The sequence below is a fragment of the Drosophila montana genome, unplaced genomic scaffold, assembly GCF_035044405.1.
Source record: "Drosophila montana isolate Dmon_TW-CO22-7 unplaced genomic scaffold, ASM3504440v1 contig_3468_1, whole genome shotgun sequence".
In the NCBI taxonomy this organism is placed as follows: Eukaryota; Metazoa; Arthropoda; class Insecta; order Diptera; family Drosophilidae; genus Drosophila; species Drosophila montana.
Genome location: NW_026998349.1, coordinates 658,212 through 680,642, shown reverse-complemented (window position 1 = coordinate 680,642; position 22,431 = coordinate 658,212). Strand labels below are relative to the sequence as shown.

Sequence of the window (22,431 nt, the reverse complement as noted above, 5' to 3'; positions counted from 1 at the left end):
ATCCAACATTTCAAGCGTTTGCGTTTGCGAAGCTGACCCGGGTACGTGATGGCGGCTTTTGGGGCTAATAAATGAGGATGTGAAGCTTGTGGGACGGCGAACAAGCGATCGACTTATGGAACTGAATTTATTGACATGATGTGTGTGCGTGTGTGTGAGTGTGTGTCGTTGGATGAACACACCACAGATGACACAATAGCCATAAGACAGGAGCCGGAGCTGGAGCTGGAGCTGGCCAGAGCACACACACACACATACTTAACGACTTTTCCTTTGTTTATGTGCAGCTGTATGCGAGATAGCGTTTATAGATGAACCCATGGCCAGTGGGGAATAAGCCTGCCCGCCCGCCAGCCGAAATTTATGCAATTCAACTGCGGTGGGGGAAGGGGGAGGGGGGAGGGGTTTGGGCCCCGGTCTTGGACATGGACATGGAATGGAGCTGCCTGAGCAAGATATACGCCATTTTGCTGTTGCTGGACAACTGACCATTCGCCTGTTGTATATAAACGAAACTTATTTATGCAATTCCGGTTTATATGTGCCGCACAATTTGTTGTTGCTGCTGTACTTTTATTTTTTTGGCTACTTGCTGCCCTTTTGGCCGCCTTAAATGCAACAACTGCAGCAACTGCTGGCAACGTGCACAGGAAGTTCAATTGCGGGAGGAAATGGTGAAAACTTTAGCAACAAATTGATACGCGCCTTCACGTTGCAGCAGGCGCCAGCTCGGCGCTGCGGGGGGAGGGGAGCAGCAGCAACGGCAGTAGAACGAAGTGGGTTGCGTTTGCTATCAGTCTGTTTGCACTATCTAATGGCATCAGGTAACCAATGAAAAATGCCAATGGCAGCGTATTTACATTTGCGCTTACTGCTGCTGCCGCTGCCGCTGCTTCTGCTGCCGCTGCTGCAGCTGCAACGCGAAAATAAACAAAAATTTGAACGAAATTGAAAATGCAGCCGAATATGTACACAAAATGTTGCATTTGAAATATTTCTTTTTTTCTCTCGTGAAATATTACAGAATAACGTGCCGCAACTGAATAAAAACAACAACAAGCTACAACAGACAGGAAAAAAAGAAGGGGGGGGGGGGGGGGGGGGGGCATTTTTAGTAGCAAGTTAGAGTGTTTTAGTCGACAAGTACCCAGCTGTTATACCCTGTACACAGCAGCCGTACTTATACCAAGACTCCAAAGCACTTTCGCGCCAATTCGCGCATGGACTTTCACTTTTGATTGGCCATGAAACGAACCTTAAAACGGATTAGATGGATAAAAGAGCAGCTGATCCCTGACCTAAGCCCCAACCGAGGCAGCGGGCGTACTTCTTGAATGAAGAAATGAATTCTACAATAGCTCCTGTGTTTTTCGCTCGATGCTTATATTCGAAAATCAATCAGGAATAGCTAAAAATAAATCTTGGTTTTCTTTTTTATAATACTAAGTGCTTAGTTTGGTGGCTCAAAAACCATTTTCTCTCAATTATGAAAAATAATTGGTACTAATTTAATAAATATTTAAAGATTTAAGGAAACCAGGCAAATTCTCGATATAAACTTGATCTGCGTTTGGCATACGCGATTCTATATTTAGTGCTAGCTAATTCGTTTAGATCCTAAGAATTAATGAGACAGACAGTCTATTCTTTTCCGAATCCCGATGCAATGTGCTGCATCCCATTTCTCGACCAACCAACCTAGGGACGCAGTCGAGTAAGGTATGACACGAGTTCCGAAGAAGAAAAACTAATACAAATAAGACTGGGACTATCTATTTGCTAAGTATTCTAAAATCTATGACTTTATGCAAGGAGCAGAATACTCTGTAAGCTTGTTGTAATCATCACAGAGGACCCCGAACGGTTCATGCAAGAAATAGTTAGTTGAATAAAATTTAGACGGTAGTGGTGTTATTACGTGTTACTCTATCTAGGACAGAGAAGAGAAGACTCAGAGAACAGAAGAGACAGGGAAGAGAAGAGAACAACCAGATAAGACAAGAGACAGAGAAGTTTAATTGGCTAGAAGAAGAACACAGAACTTAACTTAACATATGAATAAATATTACACCAAGCATATTTCAGGGAAGAGTACAAACAGATAAGAAAGTAGACAGAGAAATTTAATTGGCCAGAAGAAGAACCCAGAACTTACTTAACTTACGAATAAATAATACACCAAGCATAATTCTGCGATTATTTAAAAAAACGCTAAGACGCTTTTTAGCCATTTTGAAAGCTTACAGTCTGCACAAAAGAAAATCGCTTGCCCTTGCTCAAAAAGAGCACAGCCACTTTAAAATTGTACAAATCTTTACAGGGTATACAAAATGAAGCCCAATTATGCATATTTTAGCTCTCAAATTCTTGATAGATAAAAAATATGACAGTAAATTCACTTAAAGAGGATGTTTTTTCGACAATTTAACAACTTTTCAACTAGTTGGCGGACAATTTTCGAACTAGACAAAAATAAGGCAAGAAAACCTACCTCAACGCTCTGATTTGTTTCCGGCGAGTGCACCAGCACATAGAAATGCTCATCCAGTGGAAAATCTTTGAAGAAGCGCACACGATATTTGCTCAGGCCATGCGCATGCTCAATCAATTCAATGGCAAAGTATTTCGAGTCCGAGGGCTTGACCTGCAAGTGATACGAGATACGAGATATAAAGAAAAAACAATTTAATTAAATTTATAACTGAAAAATGTTTGTGCAATTGTTATTATTCAAAAGCCACATAAATGATTTACGATAGATATTTTTTATATATTTTGACAAAGCCAAAAATTTGCAGTAAAAGCCCAGCACAGAATTTAGTGCAAAGGCTCATTAGCAGCAAGCAACAACTGCAATTGATAGCGGGAGGTTGGCGGGGGGCGGGGCGGTATGTGTGTGTGTGTGTGTGTGTGTTAATGGTTTTGTGTGTATTATGTTGCAGCAACGGCAACTGCTTGCAACATTTGCAATTTCCTCGAAACAAGGCACAATTTTCGAATTAAATGTTCAAATTTGAGTGTATGTGTGCGGCAAAGTCTCAACGTGTTGCAATTTCATTTAATTAAAACCAAAATGCATTTGTGTCACAATGCAAACACACACACACACACATGCACGCACACACACCATGGCCAGCTGTGTGTGCGTGTGTATTTTTAAGTGTTTGTCAAATATGTTGTTGATTTTTATGCCAGCCGAGGAAAATTTTTGATTTGAAATTGCAATTTTCTCACATTGTCGCCTGACAATCTTCTCTTGGCATTTTATTGCCAAATAGAACTTTAGAATATATATGCACATATATATAAACATATACATTGAGGCTCAAATATTTTTAATAATATTTTATGGGAACTAATTTGAAAAGCTTTCTAATTGATTAGCTAGCTTGATGCGATTTGTAATTGGTTTTAGTTTCACAAATATTTGCAATTTCCGAAAATCAGAAAAATCTTAACTAAAAAAAATATATAAAAATAAATACAAATTCCAAACAATTGGCATAAATAATTGGCGCAAAATAAAACAATTGACGCAATTGAAAAAATGTGCCGAATTAAAACACAAAAAGAAACAAAAATATAGCAACAAATTTACAAAGAGAGAGTCGACTAAAAGATGCTCATTAGCAAAAAATATAAATATTGAAATCAATAAAAATTATGTTCGACAATTCCATAGAACAGCTTAAATTATTTAATTAATTCAATTTAAAATACTTTCATTTCGTACACAGGTTAGTCGTGCATGCCCCATTATTCATTTTTGTTTGCAAAATTAATGCGTATAAATGAAAAACAAGTTATTATTGCAACGGATGTGCACGGCGAGCAACTACTGTTACATCCGTTTATATATATATATAGCTCTATATATATCAAAGTAAAAGAATCAAGAAGATTGTAAATAAGTTGACTCGACTGGAAGTTAGCCTGTAAGCAGATAGATCTGATCTCTAAACATCAAACAGAAGAAATTTTTCATAATTTAAAGCATATGATTCATACATGTGCTTGAACCAGTTTAAAAAAGCGCTAGTTCGAACCTCGCTTTCCAATTAATTTAATTTGTACTTAACTTTAAATTCTTTACAAAAACCAAAATAAATTTCAGCTTTACATAAGACTTAAATAGAAGAAATAGGCATAAGGATTAAACCAGTTTTGAAAAGCGCTGGTTCGAACTCTGCATTGTTCTTCATTCTCCATACCAAAACTGAAGCATATTTTAGCTTTACCGAAAACGCAAGCAGAAAAAATTGGTTAGCCAAGAGTGCTCGAAGTTTAGATTCCCTATAAACATATGACTCACAGGTATGTTTGACCCACTGGTTCGAATTCTTTATACTCATTTATTTATTGTGAGTTCTATAACAAAACTAAAACATATTTGAGCTTTGAGGAAAACACCTTTATAGGGAGGCTATGTCTTTTAAAATTTGTTGGTTAATGCCTGCACTAACTTTGCCCAAAAGCTGCTACCCTTCAGCTACATGTTTATGCTTACAGGGCATTAAAAAACACATATATATCAACAATAATATTAATATGTAATAATAATTTTTGACAAGGAAAAAAAATATAGCAACATTGTTAATAAACGGAAGCACGAGCCTATCAACAGCAGCAGCAGCAGCAAAAACAATTCTTGTTAGCCCATTGATAATACACGAAGTGTATTTAATAATTAATTGAATATTATGCAGACCAATGCGCTTTTTAACCGTACAAATTACATACAGTTGTAAGCTATATGCCCATTAATATGTAAATAAATCTATATATATATAAATATGTACAACATTATATGGGTATACGATATGCTGTGCGACGGCTGTCTGTTGGAAAATGTGAATTTTAATAAAAAATTGCCAAGTGCACTGAAATTGACAGCCGCATAATTTGCCTTTTTGCGGTCGTCTGCAGCAACTTTAAATGATTAATTGTTGATGAACAACAAGGAAAACACAATAAGTTAAATATACACAACGACTTTAGTTAATATACTAACATATTAAGGAGGAAATTATAGTTAGCTGAGGAAAATAAAAAGAAACACTTGGCGACATATGTTAGCAAAAAATAATGTGTATTATCTAAGCAATTAATGTCTCTAATAATGTCTAATGTGTTGGACAATTAATATAAACAGTTCGATATTAACATTTTAACGATAAAGAAGAAATATCTTCGGCACGCAGAAGATTTAATACCGTAGTATTTTTTTATAAGAGTAAAACGTTTTATTGGAAAAGCTATATATTTTTACTGATTGTAGTTGATAATGAATAATGAAGCTCATAATATCTGAGTTTTGTCTTGACAATAACAGAACTGAAAAGTTTTCCGTATAAGAACTTGTTTTACGCTTGATTCTTCCTATATAACTATATGATATCGTAGTTCGATTAATTATTCTTAACTTAATTTCGATCAATACTATGCCAGCTATATGATAAAGAATTCCGATCCCGCAGATTACAGCATATGTACTGAATGTTCCATGATGATAGTAAGTATTAAGGCTAAGAGACTAGTTAGCATATGGACTTGGCTATATTGCCTCGACTGTTATAACTGAACAAGCATATATATACATGCAATATGTGCGCAGGAATATATATAAATGCCTACACTCTATGATATTAAAGTTGTCGCCATTAAAGCCATCCATTACAAAGCACAATGAAATGTTAATAGCCGCTGCAGTAGTGTATAAAAGGACTACAGGATAAGTTAAGCATTTAAGAGCTTGGCTTGAGTCCTACTTATAATGTTGTATGCGCCACGAAATGGCAACAGCAGCAACAACAACAAAAACAATGACAATAACAATGAGAACGACAATGCCAATGACAATGACAATGGGGCTGGCTGTATCGCATGTCCACTTCACACACACACTCGACAGCTTGAAGTTCCATTGATGCGATTTGTGATGGCCACGAGTGCGCCCTGTACATGGCGCAATCGAATTGAGCAATCGAGTGTTGCATGTCCTGTGCTCGGCTTAAAGTGGCAGCCACAGTTGGTCAGTCGGTCAGTTGCATTAATGCATTGGCTAAGTTTTGCCAAACTGCAAATTTGCAGCTAATGCAAATTATGCGGCATATTTCAAATGCGCCACTTAACTATAATTAGAGCTAGCTCAGAAATGCAGCTAATATTTTAGAGTGGAAACGGGGCCAGGCAAATAATGCCAGCAGTCTGCAGCTAGCCGGAAACGGAAGTCAAGCAAAATGCTGTCATTTTGCATTTTTCAAACAAAAAAAAGAAGAATAGAAAATGAAAGCAAATGGAGTAGCGAGACGAACAGCAGCCCTGCGGGTGGACATTGACATTGCGAGGCAGCTGCAACTGCAGCTGCTGTGCCACAAGAAGCCGCAACTACTTGCGGCAACTACTTGCGGCACTACAACAGCAACTGCAGCAGCAGCAGCAGCAGCAGCAGCAGCATTGGCAACAATAGTCTGCCTTGGCTGGGCTAACTGGCAAGGACAGTCAGTCCATAAGAACTTTCAAATTCATGGAATAGTCTCAGTCTTTGGAGAGAGACGCTCGCACTCTCAACACTTGTCGTACATAATATTGTACTTTAAGAGCTGCCGCCAGTGGCTATGTCAGTGACTGGAAACAGGAGCGTACATTGTAAAGCAATTTCCTGTATTTTATTACCACATAAAATGTGCGTCCTTATGTTCTTGCCACTGCCGCCAGCTTCAGCTTATGATTGTTTCCCAAGGCGACCGTATAAATAGGTACAAGTGCAGCTCAAAAGTTTCGACTTTAAGCAAAACGAAAAACGGAAATCCCGGCCAGCACACCGTAAATGCATTTATATATAATATGTACCAATTTACAAATAATATATTCACTTTCAAGGTGATTTCAACTCTTTAAAATCACCGTTTCACATGCATAAGCAAATCCACGCCTACATGTGAAACTTGGGTGAGAAACGCACTTCAAATTTTAAGAAAACATTAGTTTAATCTGCGCTCAACTATTCATCTTCGCATGTTTTTTAATTACGTTGGGAAATTCCACACGTACTCGCGGAATAAAGGTGGAAAGTCTGCTGTAATTTAAACTAAAGTATACATTTTTATCCAACACTTTAAAAGCATTTTAAAAAACATAAATCCCGGCACATATAGCTAAAAAAAAGAAAATCCTTTCTTATTCAAACAATTTGCAGTCCTTTTAAAGTTTTAAACAAAATATTAAGACATGTTATCTTAGCATTGGCAAATCCACAGCTACGTGCAGAATATGGATGAAAAATTAATATTTTTTTAAATTTGAATATCCACTCCCAAGAGCGGAATATAGGTGAAAACCTACTTTCGTAATTATTCAAACTGTTTGCAATTCTTTTAAAATTCTAGAAAACTAAAATTCATGTTATCTTAACATTGACAAATCCGCAGCCACGTACGGAATATGCATGAAAAATAAACTTTGATATAATAAATAATATACTGAGCACAGACAACCCGCGCTCGTATAGTTTTATATTCCCCTCGCTGCTCATCAATTTCGACAACATTCAAGCCAACTCACCTGCAGTTTTTGCAACGCCTTGTCCAGGCCACTTATGTGCAGCTCCTGTGATTTCAGATCGTGCACCTGCAGCGATTCGAGCGACACTTTAATGCCCGGCACCATTTTCAGCGACATGGTATCCAGCACGCCATTCGGCATTGCCGCCTGCAATTAAACCCGAAAGCAAATTGTTTTAGCACAAATGGCATTAATTTGTTGTGTACACAAGTCAACACACAGCTTACCTCCAGTTCGAGGTAGACATTGTTTGTCTTCAGTGTGGACAGCAAATCCGTGAAACTGGACGTTAGCAGCAGCTTGCACGCATACTGAGAGCTGTTTATATCGAATATGGCCTCGACCTGATACAGTTTCAACAACTTTTGACCGAGCTCATTCTTGGCCACCAGGCGACAGGTGAACGCGTCCACAACGATTTTGTGCATTTGATTTATGCACTTGGATATATTGTGGGCAATCTAGCAATAATTGTGTGTGTGTGTGTGTGTATATAAACACATTTAGAGAGAGTTTGCACTTTAGCTGCATGTCTGTAACTCACCAGATTGCTGAACTTGTCCGTTTGCATGTGATTGCGCAGCACCAGCTGCGCCGTGTACTCCGACCCACTGAATATGTCCAGCGATTTGGCAAACACAATCTGCAAATAATGCCAATGAAAAAACACAAGGCTTTGAGTTATGAGCAACTGAATTGGGTTTTCGAGCCACATACCGCATCCGATTCACGCAGTTCCAGATCGTATTTGAGGTAACCACCGCGACGCGATTTATCGCCACATGTCACCACAACCTTCTCGCCGAGCTTGTGCTGATGGCTCAGCACGCGTGCGATGCCTGCAAACAAATACAAGGGTTGACATCAAAAAGCGATCAAATCGTAGTTCAAATCAGAAACTAATTACACAAATTTAATTACAAACTTTCGATAGAACTTTGTTCAAGCGGGTCGCTCAGCGAGTTGCTTGTAAATAAGATTAAACATACTCTTCCGAAGTTTCAATTCTATTGTAAAGACTTCTTTAGAAGAATGTTTACGACTATACCGATTCCTGCTGATATTGAACAGAAATATAAATATACCCTTTGGAAAACCCTATAAATAATATTTATAAATAAAACCTAAACATGATCTTCTTAAATTGTATTTTGGTAAAAACTTCTTTAGACAAATATTTACTCAAAATATAGTTTAGATATGAACGAAGAGTTGCCCTACAGACAGACGGCTTAACGAGAGATAGAAGACAGATATAACAACAAATTCTGCTGATTCTGAACCTGAATATAAACATATACTTTAAAGAAAGCCTTGCCTGATGCCAAAGCTCACAATGGTTAAACAATGTCTGGTTATACTCATTAAAAAAATGACTCAGATTTGCGGCCTTATAAATACGTACTATAAGTATTACATTAGAAATATTATCAGCATTTATTTGAAGACCTTTTTATAAGTTTAAGTAAAAGATTCGTCAATTTTGTTAAGCTCATGAAACGGCCTTCAGCCTTTTAAAATTGCTACACAAAAGCGCAATAATTTTTTGGCAAATATTGGTTGGAGAATTTTCGTAAAATACTTGAAATATGACCCAACCCAACTCCGAAAAATGTCTAAGCAAAGGCCTAAAATATGCGAGCAATGTCGCTGAGACTGTGCGCCAAGAGAAGTTGCCAAACAAACACAACGATATTAATATTTGATGGCATTAAATATGCTTCAATGATTTTTTCCACCTGCAAAGCCCGCCCAGCATGTCAATGCAAATGGTGCGCCGCATTGAATAGTAAATAACAACCCGCTCAGCGAAGCAGAAATACAGTTCAAATACTCTTTAAAAGGGGGGGGGGGGCAGAGCAGCTGCCTCAGCAGAAGATGTCATCGTCGGTTGCCACTAAATGGGTCAGATGACTACTCAAACGTAGCTAAAAACAAATTAAGAGTGCTCCAGTGGAAAAGTGTTCGACTAGGAGATACCCTAAACGAAGTACCAAGGTGCCATTACAAGCATTCTAGCTGCCTTGGCTGTGCATCTTCCTCCTATTGCCACATACTTCTTCTGAGAAGTGCATACTCGATTAACTATGATATTTATAGGTAGATATGTATAGGTATAGATATGCATAGGTATCTAGCTCCCATAATGTTCTAGTTATGCCTAAAAAAAACTATGTCTCAAAATCGATATTTATCAATTTTATAAAAATTAGAGAAAATATCAAAAAAATCAATAACTGTGTTTTGATAAGAAGATATAACTAAAATGTCCAGTCCCCTAATATTTTAGTTCTATCGATATTTATCCATATTATAAAAATCAATATTTTTTAATATTATAAGAACGGGATAAAAAATCAAAAAAATAATAAACCCGTATTGAGTTTGAGAAGAATATATGAATATATCAAATGTTCAATTTCAATTAATTGCAGTTTTATCGCTTTTTATCGATACTGTTATGCGTTGTTTGAGAAGAATATATGACTCAAATTTTCAATCTTTAACTATTTCAGTTTAATCGATAATTATCGATATTATTAAAATCTATATTTATCGATATTATAAAAATGTAAGCACATTGAGAATAATAAATGCTTTCAATTTCCAATCTCTAACTATTGCAATAACGAACATACGAGCATAATATGTATATGATTCAAATTTCAAATCTATAACTTTTGTTATTTCTGAGAACGAGAGTTTAATGATACAAGCCCAGTTGGGGGCATACATGAGGTAGACAAGTGATTGTCGTGCTGAGTAAATCAGGCATGTTCACGGTATGGGGCGCACATTTCAATTCGTACCGAAACTGACAGCTTGAGCATTTCAATATATGTATATAGTGTACATCAAAAGTTGTTACATTGTGCTTTTAACGCTATTGTGCGCTTTTAATTAATTTATGCGACAACATGACATGGCACTCTCCAAAGAGCAGACAGGACAGTTATCAGCTACAGCTACAGCTACAGTGAATGCATAAAACACGACTGCACATGTATGTATGTATGAATGCGTATGTGTCTATAACTGTATGAACAGAAGTTGACTTGGCTCTTTTGTTAAATTACTGAATATGTTTAAATTAATTTTAAAGCACTGCAGGCGACATCTGGCTAATTGTTATGGGACGTTTGTTTTTTCATCCTTTTTGCTGAAACTGCCATGACACATAACAGCTTTGATTTTCCACTTTTCCTTTTGCACTCAACAGCAGCAGCAACAGCAACAACTAAAACTAATCTGCAGCTGTGAGAAATATTGGCTGTATAAATTGCTTGGGGATTTCTTCTCGGTCGTCACACAATAAAGACAATGCCAATTGAAAAATAAATAATCACATACTATGCTATAAATATATCCATATCAGCTATATATTATTAAAGAAGTCAACAATTTGGCTCTCTATTTAATGCTTATTGTTTTTTTGATGGTGACAAACTAGAAACTAAGCTTTAAAGGCGCATTCTCAGGGATATGCTTAGCATATTCTGCATTTGAATGTCTACGCGACACTAGGACATACCCTCTATGCATTCCAATTGGCTAGCAGATACCCTGGCATGTCCTGCCTGTTGTTCTAGGCGATGCTCTTTACCAATTTGTAACTACCTCAATGTTAGGTGAGCCTTTAAACCCTGACTTCATGTCTAAGTAATCGACTAGAAAGCACTCTGCATTCCCTGCATTTACCATTAACCAATCCAGTGGAGAGTAATTGTAAAGGAGATAGCTTGCATTTACTTCTTTACAACCGCAATGTTCAGTGTTTGATTATGGAAGTGAGTGAATATCATGCAAAAGGTATAGACTAGAATATACCCTGTACGGAATTTGAAAGAAACCTAATGCAAGCAAGGAAGTACGTAGTTAATAGCAGTAATTTAAGTCCTTCATTTACAACTCAGGAATACCCTGCACTCAAATTGAAGCTAACAGAACTTGATTAAACAAAACATTGACCATAAAACTAAGAAAGTAAAGTTTTTGTAAAGCTGTGTTTAGTTGCTGAGTATATACATATATGCTGACCACCGTCTCATACACACATTGGCACAGCTATAATATACCCTATAATTATGCCTTTACTTATAAACAGGAATAAATAAATAAGCTAATATATTTATTTGTTTATTTAATTTTTTATCATTTTCTATCATTATAAGTACAGGGTATGCAAAAAGTTTGTACTATCACAAATTTAACAAAAAATCAACAAATATATCCCTTATTATCCAAGTACAGGGTATGCAAAAAGATTGTACTATCACAAAGTAAACAAATAAAACAACTAAGATATCCCCTATTGGCACTATAAGTACAGGGTATGCAAAAATATTTTACTATCAGAAAATTAACAGCCACACACACACCCCCACACACACTCACATTGCAGTTTCTTGGCTTAACAAACCCATTTTGAATAGAATTTTGCAAATTTTGAATGCCTTTCGAAAATATGTGTGCGAATTTCTCAGTTTTGGCTGAAAATTGAAATGCGGCTGTTGAGGTCAGACAAGGCGAAACAAGGCAAGACAAGGCAAACCTTTTGCTGGCAATTGCTGAGTTGCTTAAGTTCCGATGCGAACAGTGCAAGGAGCTTATACAAAGTGCTGCCTCTGTCAATCTCCATTTGAGTTGCGCCTCTTGCCATAATATTTTCATTTTCCATCAGCATCAACCTCAATGCCGGCAACGATAGACCAAACTTTTGTGCGCCTCACTTACACACAGAAAGAGACGGATAGTGAGAGCGAGAGCGAAAGAGAGAGACATGCATATTTTATACATATTTCGAGTCGTGTTATAGTTCTTAAATTCCCAGTCGAGCCGAGAGACAGTTATGCCAAGTTTGTACTTATTTTTGGTCACACACACACACGCGCGCATCACATATTGATATTTGGCAAATACATAGATACTTTATCTTTATGCTCGGTTGCAGCTAGAAGCACGCAGTTAACAACAACAAGCACACACACACACACACACACACACACAGAGAGAAGTTGCTTGCCGCTTGTGTCCTGCCTCTATTTGGTTTATCCTTTCGCTAAAGCGTCGCGACGCCTCGCGACGTGCAAAGTGTGAAAAATTGTTTTTCTCATACACACTTTTCTTCGGCTCCTTTCCTTTTTCTTTTTTTTTGTGGAAGATTGAGTTTTGTGGCAGGCAGCAGCAGGCGGACAGCACTTTATGAATAATGTATTACGCTTAGCTGCGTTGTGTTGTGAATTGCGTTAGAAGTTTACTTTTGCAATTGCTCAACACTGGGCGCGTGTACGCTGGTAACTGCATATAAATGATACTAGTTAGAACCAAAGTCGACCAGGTACTTAATACAATGACCAAAAACTATGATTTCTATGTCCTTGGATTGTTTTGCGTATGTGTGAAATACTTTGATTATACTTGTGATATAGAGTACCAAATTTCCAGTTTTCTATTTGTTTTAAGTGTGAAGAAGAAGAGCTATCTGAGCCAGCTAATAAATTTCATCTATTACTATGTACAAAAGTCTACATACTAAATTTGGGGTCTCTAGCTCTGATAGTCTTCGAGTTCAATAAGTTATTAAATGGTATATGGTATGTTTTTAATGTGAAGAAGACCTATCTGAGCAGGCTAAAAATTTGATATCTCCATAACTCGGTCAAAACTCAACCGATTTTTATAAGGTATGGTTTTTTAGTTATGGTTTGACCTTAGATCAATTTGGCATCAAAATCTGACAACATTATTTTCAGTCAAAATTCATGTGAAAATGGGAACCCTCACATATCCGATATAGACATAGGTCGAAATTTCCCACGCCCATAACTCGGTCAAAACTCAACCGATTTTCATAAGGTTTGGCTTTTTATTTATGGTTTGACCTCTAGATCAATTTGGCATCAAAATCTGACAACATTATTTTTAGTCAAAATTCATGTGTAAATGGGAACCCTCACATATCCGATATAGACATAGGTCGAAATTTCCCACGCCCATAACTCGGTCAAAACTCAACCGATTTTCATAAGGTTTGGCTTTTTATTTATGGTTTGACCTCTAGATCAATTTAGCATCAAAATCTGACAACATTATTTTTAGTCAAAATTCATGTGTAAATGGGAACCCTCACATATCCTATATAGACATAGGTCGAAATTTCCCACGCCCATAACTCGGTCAAAACTCAACCGATTTTCATAAGGTTTGGCTTTTTGTTCATGGTTTGACCCTTAGATCAATTTGGCATCTAAATCTGGCAACATTATTTTTAGTCAAAATTCATGTGAAAATGGGAACCCTCAAATATCCGATATAGACATAGGTCGAAATTTCCCACACCCATAACTCGGTCAAAACTTAACAGATTTTCATAAGGCTTGGCTTTTTGTTAATGGTTTGAACCTTAGATCAATATGGCATCAAAATCTGGCAACATTATTTTTGGTCAAAATTCAATGTGAAAAGGGTACCCTCACATATCCGATATAGACATAGGTCAAAATTCCCCACACCCATAACTCGGTCAAAACTCAACCGATTTTCATAAGGTTTGGCTTTTTGTTAATGGTTTGACCCTTAGATCAATTTGGCATCAAAATCTGGTAACATTATTTTTGGTCAAAATTCATGTGAACATATCCGAACATATCATGCACATATCCGATATAGACATAGGTCGAAATTTCCCACACCCATAACTTGGTCAAAACTCAACCGATTTTTATAAGGTATGGTTTTTTATTTATGGTTTGACCTCTAGATCAATTTGGCATCAAAATCTGGCAACATTATTTTTAGTCCAAATTCATGTGAAAATGGTACCCTCAAAGATCCTATATAGACATAGGTCGAAATTTCCCACCCCCATAACTCGGTCAAAACTCAACCGATTTTTATAAGGTATGGTTTTTTATTTATGGCTTGATAAATTTGGCATCAAAATCTGACAACATTATTCTGTGTCAAAATTCATGTCAAAATGGTTCCCTCAAATATCCTATATAAAAAATTTCTCACCACCATAACTCGGTCAAATCTCATCCAATTTTCACTTTCGAGGTTTGGCTCTTTGCTTATAGTTTGACCTCTAGATCAATTTGGCATCTAAATCTGAGTACAATGGTTTATAAATATAAAATAGTATATGGTATCTTTTCAGTGTGAAGAAGAAGAGCTATCTGAGCGAGCTACCAAATTCGATCTTTTACCATGTACGAGAGTCTGCATACCAAATGTTGGGTCTCTAGCTCCGCTAGTCTCTGAGTTCAATGAGTTGTAAAATGATATATGATATATGCTGATAGGAGTTTTATTTATAGGACCACCTATGATTGCAGCTGCCTCTATTATACACTCTAGACTTCACTTAAAGGCTACACGACATGTCCTGGCCTGTATAAATAAAACAAAGTGAAAAGTTTTTGCAACAATGTTGAACTTAGCTGATATTTACTGTACTTGTACCGCGTGACAATGTTTGTTTAACACTTTACGCGCCACTCAAAGGCTCAAGGGACACACACACATACACACACACACAAATAAACCTACACAACAATTGTAAATATTTTTGCTGTTGCACTACAAATAAAAAATGAATAAAAAGCGTATAAAATGGAGAGAAAAAAAATGGGGAACTGCTGCACTTGGAAATTTCGTTGCAGAATGAAAATCTATTGAGCATTCAAAACGTTAGCAAAAGGTAATTAATTCAGAAATTATAGCCCCAATAGTTGAACCAGTTGTTGCTGTTGTTTTGCTTGTCAATTATTGGATTGTTTATAAAGCAGCCAAAAAATAAGCCTAATTGGGTTATCAATAAATCGTACGTAAAATATAGGCCAATTTATTGAAAGTTTTGCTTCAACAAAACTATCTGTGTGTGTGTACGAATGTGGTGTGTGTGTCGTGTGGTCTGTGTGTGTGTGTGTGTGTGTGTGTGTGTGGATGGTTGTGCTTACACCACCATCAAACATTGCATTTGGCTGCTGTTGAATTTGTAAAATGCAACGCATAAATTAGCATTGAAATAAAATGCAAGCTGTGAATTGTTTGGACAGGGAATTAGCACCCAACTATACAGGATTTGCGAATTATGGTGAAAACAAATTAAAATAATCGATTTAATGATGAATACAACAAAAAAAAGTAACATCAAGACTAGCTGGTACCCTACAAATAATATTGACTAGAAGATACGCTGTAACCAGAAGCTAGGTAAATCTATAAAGAGCTGGAAAGTTGAAATTGTTACAGAAGATTTCTTTTGGCTCGAAAGGGACTATTAAATTCGAGCTCCAAGTGGGGTATATCAAAGTACTCTACAACTTTCACGTTATGAGGCTGTGTGGCTTACTTGTGACTGAGCGTCGAACCAGCAAGCGAGAGGTCGCTGGTTCAAATTCAACAGTAATTGCCAATTTACATATTTGCTTATTTTACTTGTTATTATACGCAATGAAAAAATAAAACATATTAAAAAAAATAAAGGAAATGGAAAATATTTGTGTATTAACAATTAAAATAAGAAATTTTCTTTTGTTTTGTCAACTACAATGTTGTCATATATACTTATATATAAAGGGGAAATCCCCTAGCCACAAATATATACTTAAAAAAAATTTAAGCTTTTTGAAGTTGTGATTTTGGCAAAACGAGTTTAGATAGTTAATGAGCCATGCCTTATTACAGGTCCTTTAAAACCAGGGTGATATATAAATAAATGCTTGAAAAAAATATGAAAAATGTACTTGAAATTATGATTTTGACGAAAAGGTTTAATATGATTTATGATATCTCCTTTATTTTAGGAATGTAATATATACCCTGTATATAAGTTAAAACCTGAGTAACGCCGGGTAACTTGATCTATTTATAAGTACATAAGAAATATAAAAACCATTTCCTTGAAATTATGATTTTGCCAAAAACTTCCATTAGATAGTTTATAATTCATCCCTTATGCTAGGTCTGTTAAAACACAGGTAATTACCTCTGCCGGGTAATTACCTCTAGTCACAAAGATATGCAAACGAAATATGTAAGCCATTTCTTTGAACTTGTGATTATGCCAAAACGTTTTCAGATAGTTTCTGATTCACCCTTATGCTAGGTGTGTTAGAAAGTGCGCTGTATAACCTTCGTTGCAAGCTACTCACCTGTGTTTTTATTAATCGTTACCATCTGCTCATTGGAGCTGCTCCAAATCGATGACAATGTTAGCGGTGAATCGAAGCAAATGATGTCACCCACAGAGAAAATTGTCTGCTCGCGTTGCGTCGATTGGGTGGCGCGCGGGGCGGTGTTGGACATTTGCGGTTTTTCGTTTTATTTTCCCGTATTTGGTTGTGTTGACAAATCCCGTAAAATAGTGACGCAGTTTGCCAATGTTAACAGTTATTCGATGGACACATGCGGATAAAATATAGTGGGGGGCATGGGGGGTAGAAGAAGGAGAAGGCGAAAGCAAATTGATTTATGAGCAACGAGAAATCAAATCAAAAAACTGTAAAATATACCCTGTATATCAGGCATCAAATATCGCACAGCTTATGGAATGCTTAACTAACTTTGCAGCAACAAGCTGACGCGATTTGTACGTGATATATATAGATATAACTACTTATGTATAAACTCACCCTGGTGGGGTATATAAGCTGCGACTCGGCCACAGACAGTTTGATGTAATCCTCGGCATGTTTAACTCCGGTTGAATCCTTTAAACTGATGGCAATCATGTTGCTTGTCTCGCGTTGCAAATTCAACTGTGAAAAAGGAAAAGAAACATTCATTCAAAATCGGGTTAATTGGGTTAGATGCAGCTCTCTCTCTCTCTCTCTCTTTTCCTAGTTGAATTGGAATTTAATGCATGTTTTTGTAGCAGCTTGAAGAGTTTTGGGCTTGTGGTCGACGGTCACTCGACAGCCGCAAATTTTTAAGAGCCAAAAGCTGCAGCATGTGCGACAACGCGTCGTTGCATTTTTATGTGGTGACATCAACGTGCCACAGTCCAGTAAAATAAGGAACAAAAATATAAAAAAAAAGGGGTAATATTGAAGGCATGCCGAATGTTGAATACCCTAGCAGAGACTTGGAACAGGTATAAATGGAAGCAAGGGTATTTTTAACACAAAGTATTTTTAATTAAGCTATGCCAAAGTGTTTAGAGCTTGTACACAATTGAAGAGTTTGAATTAGATATCTATAAAAAAGTCTTAAGTTTTCATACAAAAACTCACTTTTCATATGATTATTCCTATATGATATAGTTATCCAATCGACCCGAGCTTGTTATATGTACAGAAGTAGCTGTTCAAAGTTTCATTAAAATATCCCAGCCGAGTTCAGTTAGACCCTGACTTTATAGACTTGGCTCTCGCAATTTTCGCAGTTTTAATGCGCCGCACATTTCGCGACAAACTTGAAATGCCCGCCTGGCTAGGGTATAATAAAACGAAAATAGTGTTGGCCAAGCCAAGCGACGTGCCGTGCGGCCGAACGCTGAGATTTTTTTTGGATTCTATTTTGTTTTTTCGGTAGAAGTGGGAGAGTTGAAAGTGTTTGTGTGTGAGCGGAGCTCAGGTGGCAAGGCAGCTGCTTTGCGAGTGCATTAAAATGCAGAGGTTTTGTTGTTAGCAGGCGCACAAAAATGAAATTGAAATAACTTGCACAAAGTTTAAAGTTCACATTTACATTTAAACGAGCCGCAGAAGTTGCAATTGAAGTATATATACGCTATATAGGACTGCAAATCGCCCGCCCGCTGAAAATAGATGACAGTCAAAATGTTGCTGCTCACCGCAATTGTCAGATTATTGCCAATCTGTGCATCGACCACATCCTTGGTGGCCAAATCGTAGCGCAGACCGTTCACATCCTCAATATTGTGGGAGAACTCGTTGCCGAGATTGTCGTGCAGCGAGACTTTAAATATAAAATTCATGCCGCGTGGTATTTTATGCTCCAGCTGTTTCAATTTGATGTCCGGCTGCAGAGTCACCAAAATGTATTGCACATTCTTCACTTCGATTCCAATGGGCAGGGTTTGGTCGACGGTTTTAGCCTGGCAAAGCGAGAAAACAATAAAATATATAAATATATATGTGTGTATATATAACAATATGTTTCAAATCAAATGCAATTGCCGAGAGGTAAGCCGATTTAAGGCACACACACACGCGCAGGGACTCACAATTATCAGATCTCGGCCGAGGGTATCCTTTGTGTGGACAACACCATCTGGCGTGACAGCAACAATTCCGCTGCTCTGGGCATCCAACTTATAGACCGCATCATCCATATTACATTTCAACTGAAGCGTACTGCGTGGCGCCGCCAAAATCCAGTCCATTGTTATCGGCTTTGGTGCGAGCAGCTCCAGTGTTTTGAAAACTGTGGCGATAACAATTTCAATTTGCGGTTCACTTCGATTCAGTTCGGTTCGGTTCGGTTCGCTTGATACCAAGCAGCCACACCCGCACACCAACTAGTCCGAAATGGGCTTGTGGTCGATTGGGCCACTTAAATACTTACCAATTAGCTCGACGCTCGACGCTGGCAGCTTGACGCCATCCGGCAATTGCACAGAGGCCGTAATGGTAACCTTGCCGGGATTGAGTGCGCGTATACGCACGGAAATTAAATCGCTGCTTTGGTACTCTATGCCTAAAAAGGGGCGTGGAGAGATGGGTGTTAGTGAGCGCAACTGACAAATGGATAGAGGGAGGAGGAGGAAAGTATATATACTAGCTTAATTTACTTGGGTGTGCCTGAACTTAGTTCAGTTGAGTTTGTTCACCCTTTTTCCACCTGAGGAAATGGAATGATATCTTTTTAATGATGCCCGAAACCTTAATGAAGTAGCATTTGCTCGGAGGCTTACAATACCACGATCTTTCACAACCCTTTCTGAGTTTACAGCTCTTCCATTAAACCTTTTCTCTATATAAATACGACCAACATTTAGTGGGTCTCTTTTGGCTCTAGTTTAGGGATCAATAGTTTGAAAATTCTACATCTGTCAAATAAAATGTGCTGGTAAGGTTTCCCAATTTCCATTTTAATACCATTACATGCCCAGTTGAGTTAAGCACCCCTTAAAAACTTGTTTGTTCCGTATCTGTTCCTGCACTGGAACTCAACCATGCAAGCTCATCGGAGAACTGTTTGTTATGCGTGCAGTTGGTGGGCATTGAGCTGAAATCTCTGCGCAACAATGCGGTATCTGTGCACACTTTACTTAACACTTAAATACTCTAGAATATGCAACTCACCCGCTGCCGTGAACACATTAAAGATCTCAACAACATCCGCCTGATTGACTGTCCAGCTAATGCGCATATTCTCTAGCGTGCCCAGCACCATGGGCGACAGATCCGGTTGACCCCACAGCGTGGCAGGCATGACGGCGCCGGCGCGTATACGTACGAGGGGCGTGCGCACTTGGACGGCGGTCAGGGCAACGACACGCACTTCCACCGTATCCTCCGAGACGATCTCATCCTTGCCGTTAATGGGATTCTTGAGCAGACAGCGGCCAGTTATCCTAGTGGAGCCCAGCTTGTGAGCAGTGAGAATGGCTGAGCTCATGGCTGTAAAGTGGAAGATTAATACGAATTCTTTAGCGGCTATCGATGCCAACTTACTGGCCACATGCTGTTGCTGGACGCTGTAAACTATGTTTGTGTTGGGCTGCGGTCCGCCTTGGTAGAAGATTTGTATGCTGGAGCCGACGACGAGCGTTGAATTGCGCGGATAAAGGCGTATGGGCGCAAAGACCTGCACATTGAGCGGCTCACTGGATACCTGACGCTCGCCCTTGCCCGACTGAAAGACGATCTTTGTCTCGCCAATATTGTTGCCCGTTATGCTGTAGCGTATTTCGCCAACACCCAAATTATGTTGCTCATCCAGCCGGACGCTCAATACGGTGGGATCAAAGACCAGTTCGGATAGCTGATAGACGCTCAACATATCGGAATCAATGTGCAGCAGATTGTCATTCGTGTCGAACAGACGCACAATGGCCTCAATGGAATTGGTTCGCTCGACGCGATCCAAGGCGAGCACACTAATTGATCCAATGCCCACGACAGAGATGGACAAATGTGCGGGCTCGTTCATCAGGCAGCGATCCGTTAGCTCCAGTCGCACATGACCCAAACGCAATGGGGTCAACACCAGCTGCTGCAGATTCTCATCATGGGTAACCTGCACAATGCCCTGCTCGGAGAGCTCCAGCTGAAAGAAGCCGCTGCCCTGGGCGATGGGTATGCGTTCGCTGTGCGAAGGTGCCAAATAAATGCTGACATGATCCGTTGGCAACAGCGTGCTATTCACCGTATGGAAGCGTATCTCATTCTCAATCACAGGCTTGGTAACTTCACCCGTCTTCAGCTGCAAGGCAAATTGCATACATTAATTATAATTACATTTATATGAATATATTTTTGTACCCACATTCTTCACACCAAATGGAGGACGCTCGGCGTGTACGCCCTGCTGTGCGAGCAGCTTGTCATTGTAGTGGGCGACTGTGCCCTTGATGCGAAAATTGGGCGCCACTTCGCTTAGTGTCAGAACAAGGACATCCCGTGCGGGCAGACGCACGCCATGATAGAGTTCCACTTCGGGCAGCTGCTGGTGGGGAATGCTGTCGGTTTGATAGCGTTCGTCGCCGGCGGCAAACTCCCATTCGAGCCACAATGAGCTGATGTTCATGAGCTTGCGATTCTTGACATCCTGCACCTCGATTTCAATATTAAACTTGTTCTCCTCTTCTTTGAGATACAGCAGCGAAGAGCGCAGCTCCACGGGACAAGATTGGCGCAGCTGTTGACGTGCATAGAGCTTGAGGAAACGGGGGCGAACGCAGTGCACCTTGGTGGTAACCTCGGCATGGTAGGCGGCAAAGCTGGGCATGGCCAGCGTGTTGTGCACACGATACGTAAACTCCGTCTTGCCCAGCTCACGGCACAGCACGGTAAAAGCCGTCAGAGCATTCTGTGTGTCGAACTCTATTTCAGAGACTTTTATAATTTTGCCATCAAATTTGGTTTCCTTGGTGAGTTCCGCCTCGAGAGTAAAGATACGTTGCGGTCCATGCGCGTAGATAACATTACGTGAAGCGCCAATGGGCAGGATCACCTCGTTCTCCAGCGGATTGAGCACAGAAAGCGGTTCGTATACATGCAAGTCGACGGAGTCCTGCAAGACCTTGTCCTGGAAGCTGTAGGAGATGCGCAACAAGGTGCTGCCCACGGCTGTGCTGCGTAGGCGCAGCACATGGCACGCCTCCGGCGCGAGTTGCTCCTGTGTGTCGGCAACAGGCCCATTTTCCAGCTGCAATATCTGATGCGAAAAGTCCAGCTGGAAGTGCAAATTGTCGCATTTCGTGTAGGGCACATAGCTGCCATTCACATGCGCATAGACGGCCACATGCAGGCGCACATAATCCCTGAGAGCCGTCTCGAAGTTGAACTGTTTAATCTCCAGGCGCTTTGGTGGCAAAAAGTAGATTTGTGCTTGGCGTGAAACCTTTTGGTTCTTGGTCAACGCGACACGCACTGTGGTATGCGCAGCCAGCTGGACGCCGGCATCAATTAGCTCCTGGGAGACGCCTGGCATGCGCACATCACGGATCTCCGTTGTGGCCAGGCCCTGGCCATCGATTTGCAGCACCTGCTGATTGCCCGAGTACCACATATAATTATAATCCCCGCCAGTTGCGTAAAATTGAAATTTCTGCGGCTTTACGGTATTCGGATCGTAGGGCAGAATCACTTTGGTGGGCCGCAGCACAAGCTCCTCAAAGATTTGCATCTCTGCCTGCACCGAGAGCTGCAAGAAGTCATCAATTAGTAGACCATC

General features: G+C 39.2%; 1 protein-coding gene across 1 annotated transcript in view; it reads right to left on the bottom strand.

The window, feature by feature from the left end:
• Window positions 1–22,431, bottom strand: part of Gp210 (nucleoporin 210) — a 29,623-nt gene that overhangs the window by 5,790 nt on the left and 1,402 nt on the right. The window contains exons 3-15 of the mRNA XM_064691656.1: window positions 21,022–22,401; window positions 20,208–20,958; window positions 19,836–20,153; window positions 19,096–19,227; window positions 18,755–18,954; window positions 18,362–18,625; window positions 17,202–17,327; window positions 16,722–16,827; window positions 8,281–8,402; window positions 8,108–8,206; window positions 7,791–8,024; window positions 7,564–7,710; window positions 2,492–2,644 (exon numbers count right to left, since the gene is read on the bottom strand). Coding sequence (XP_064547726.1) covers window positions 2,492–2,644; window positions 7,564–7,710; window positions 7,791–8,024; window positions 8,108–8,206; window positions 8,281–8,402; window positions 16,722–16,827; window positions 17,202–17,327; window positions 18,362–18,625; window positions 18,755–18,954; window positions 19,096–19,227; window positions 19,836–20,153; window positions 20,208–20,958; window positions 21,022–22,401 — 4,032 coding nt within the window. The remainder of the gene's footprint in view (window positions 1–2,491; window positions 2,645–7,563; window positions 7,711–7,790; window positions 8,025–8,107; window positions 8,207–8,280; window positions 8,403–16,721; window positions 16,828–17,201; window positions 17,328–18,361; window positions 18,626–18,754; window positions 18,955–19,095; window positions 19,228–19,835; window positions 20,154–20,207; window positions 20,959–21,021; window positions 22,402–22,431) is intronic.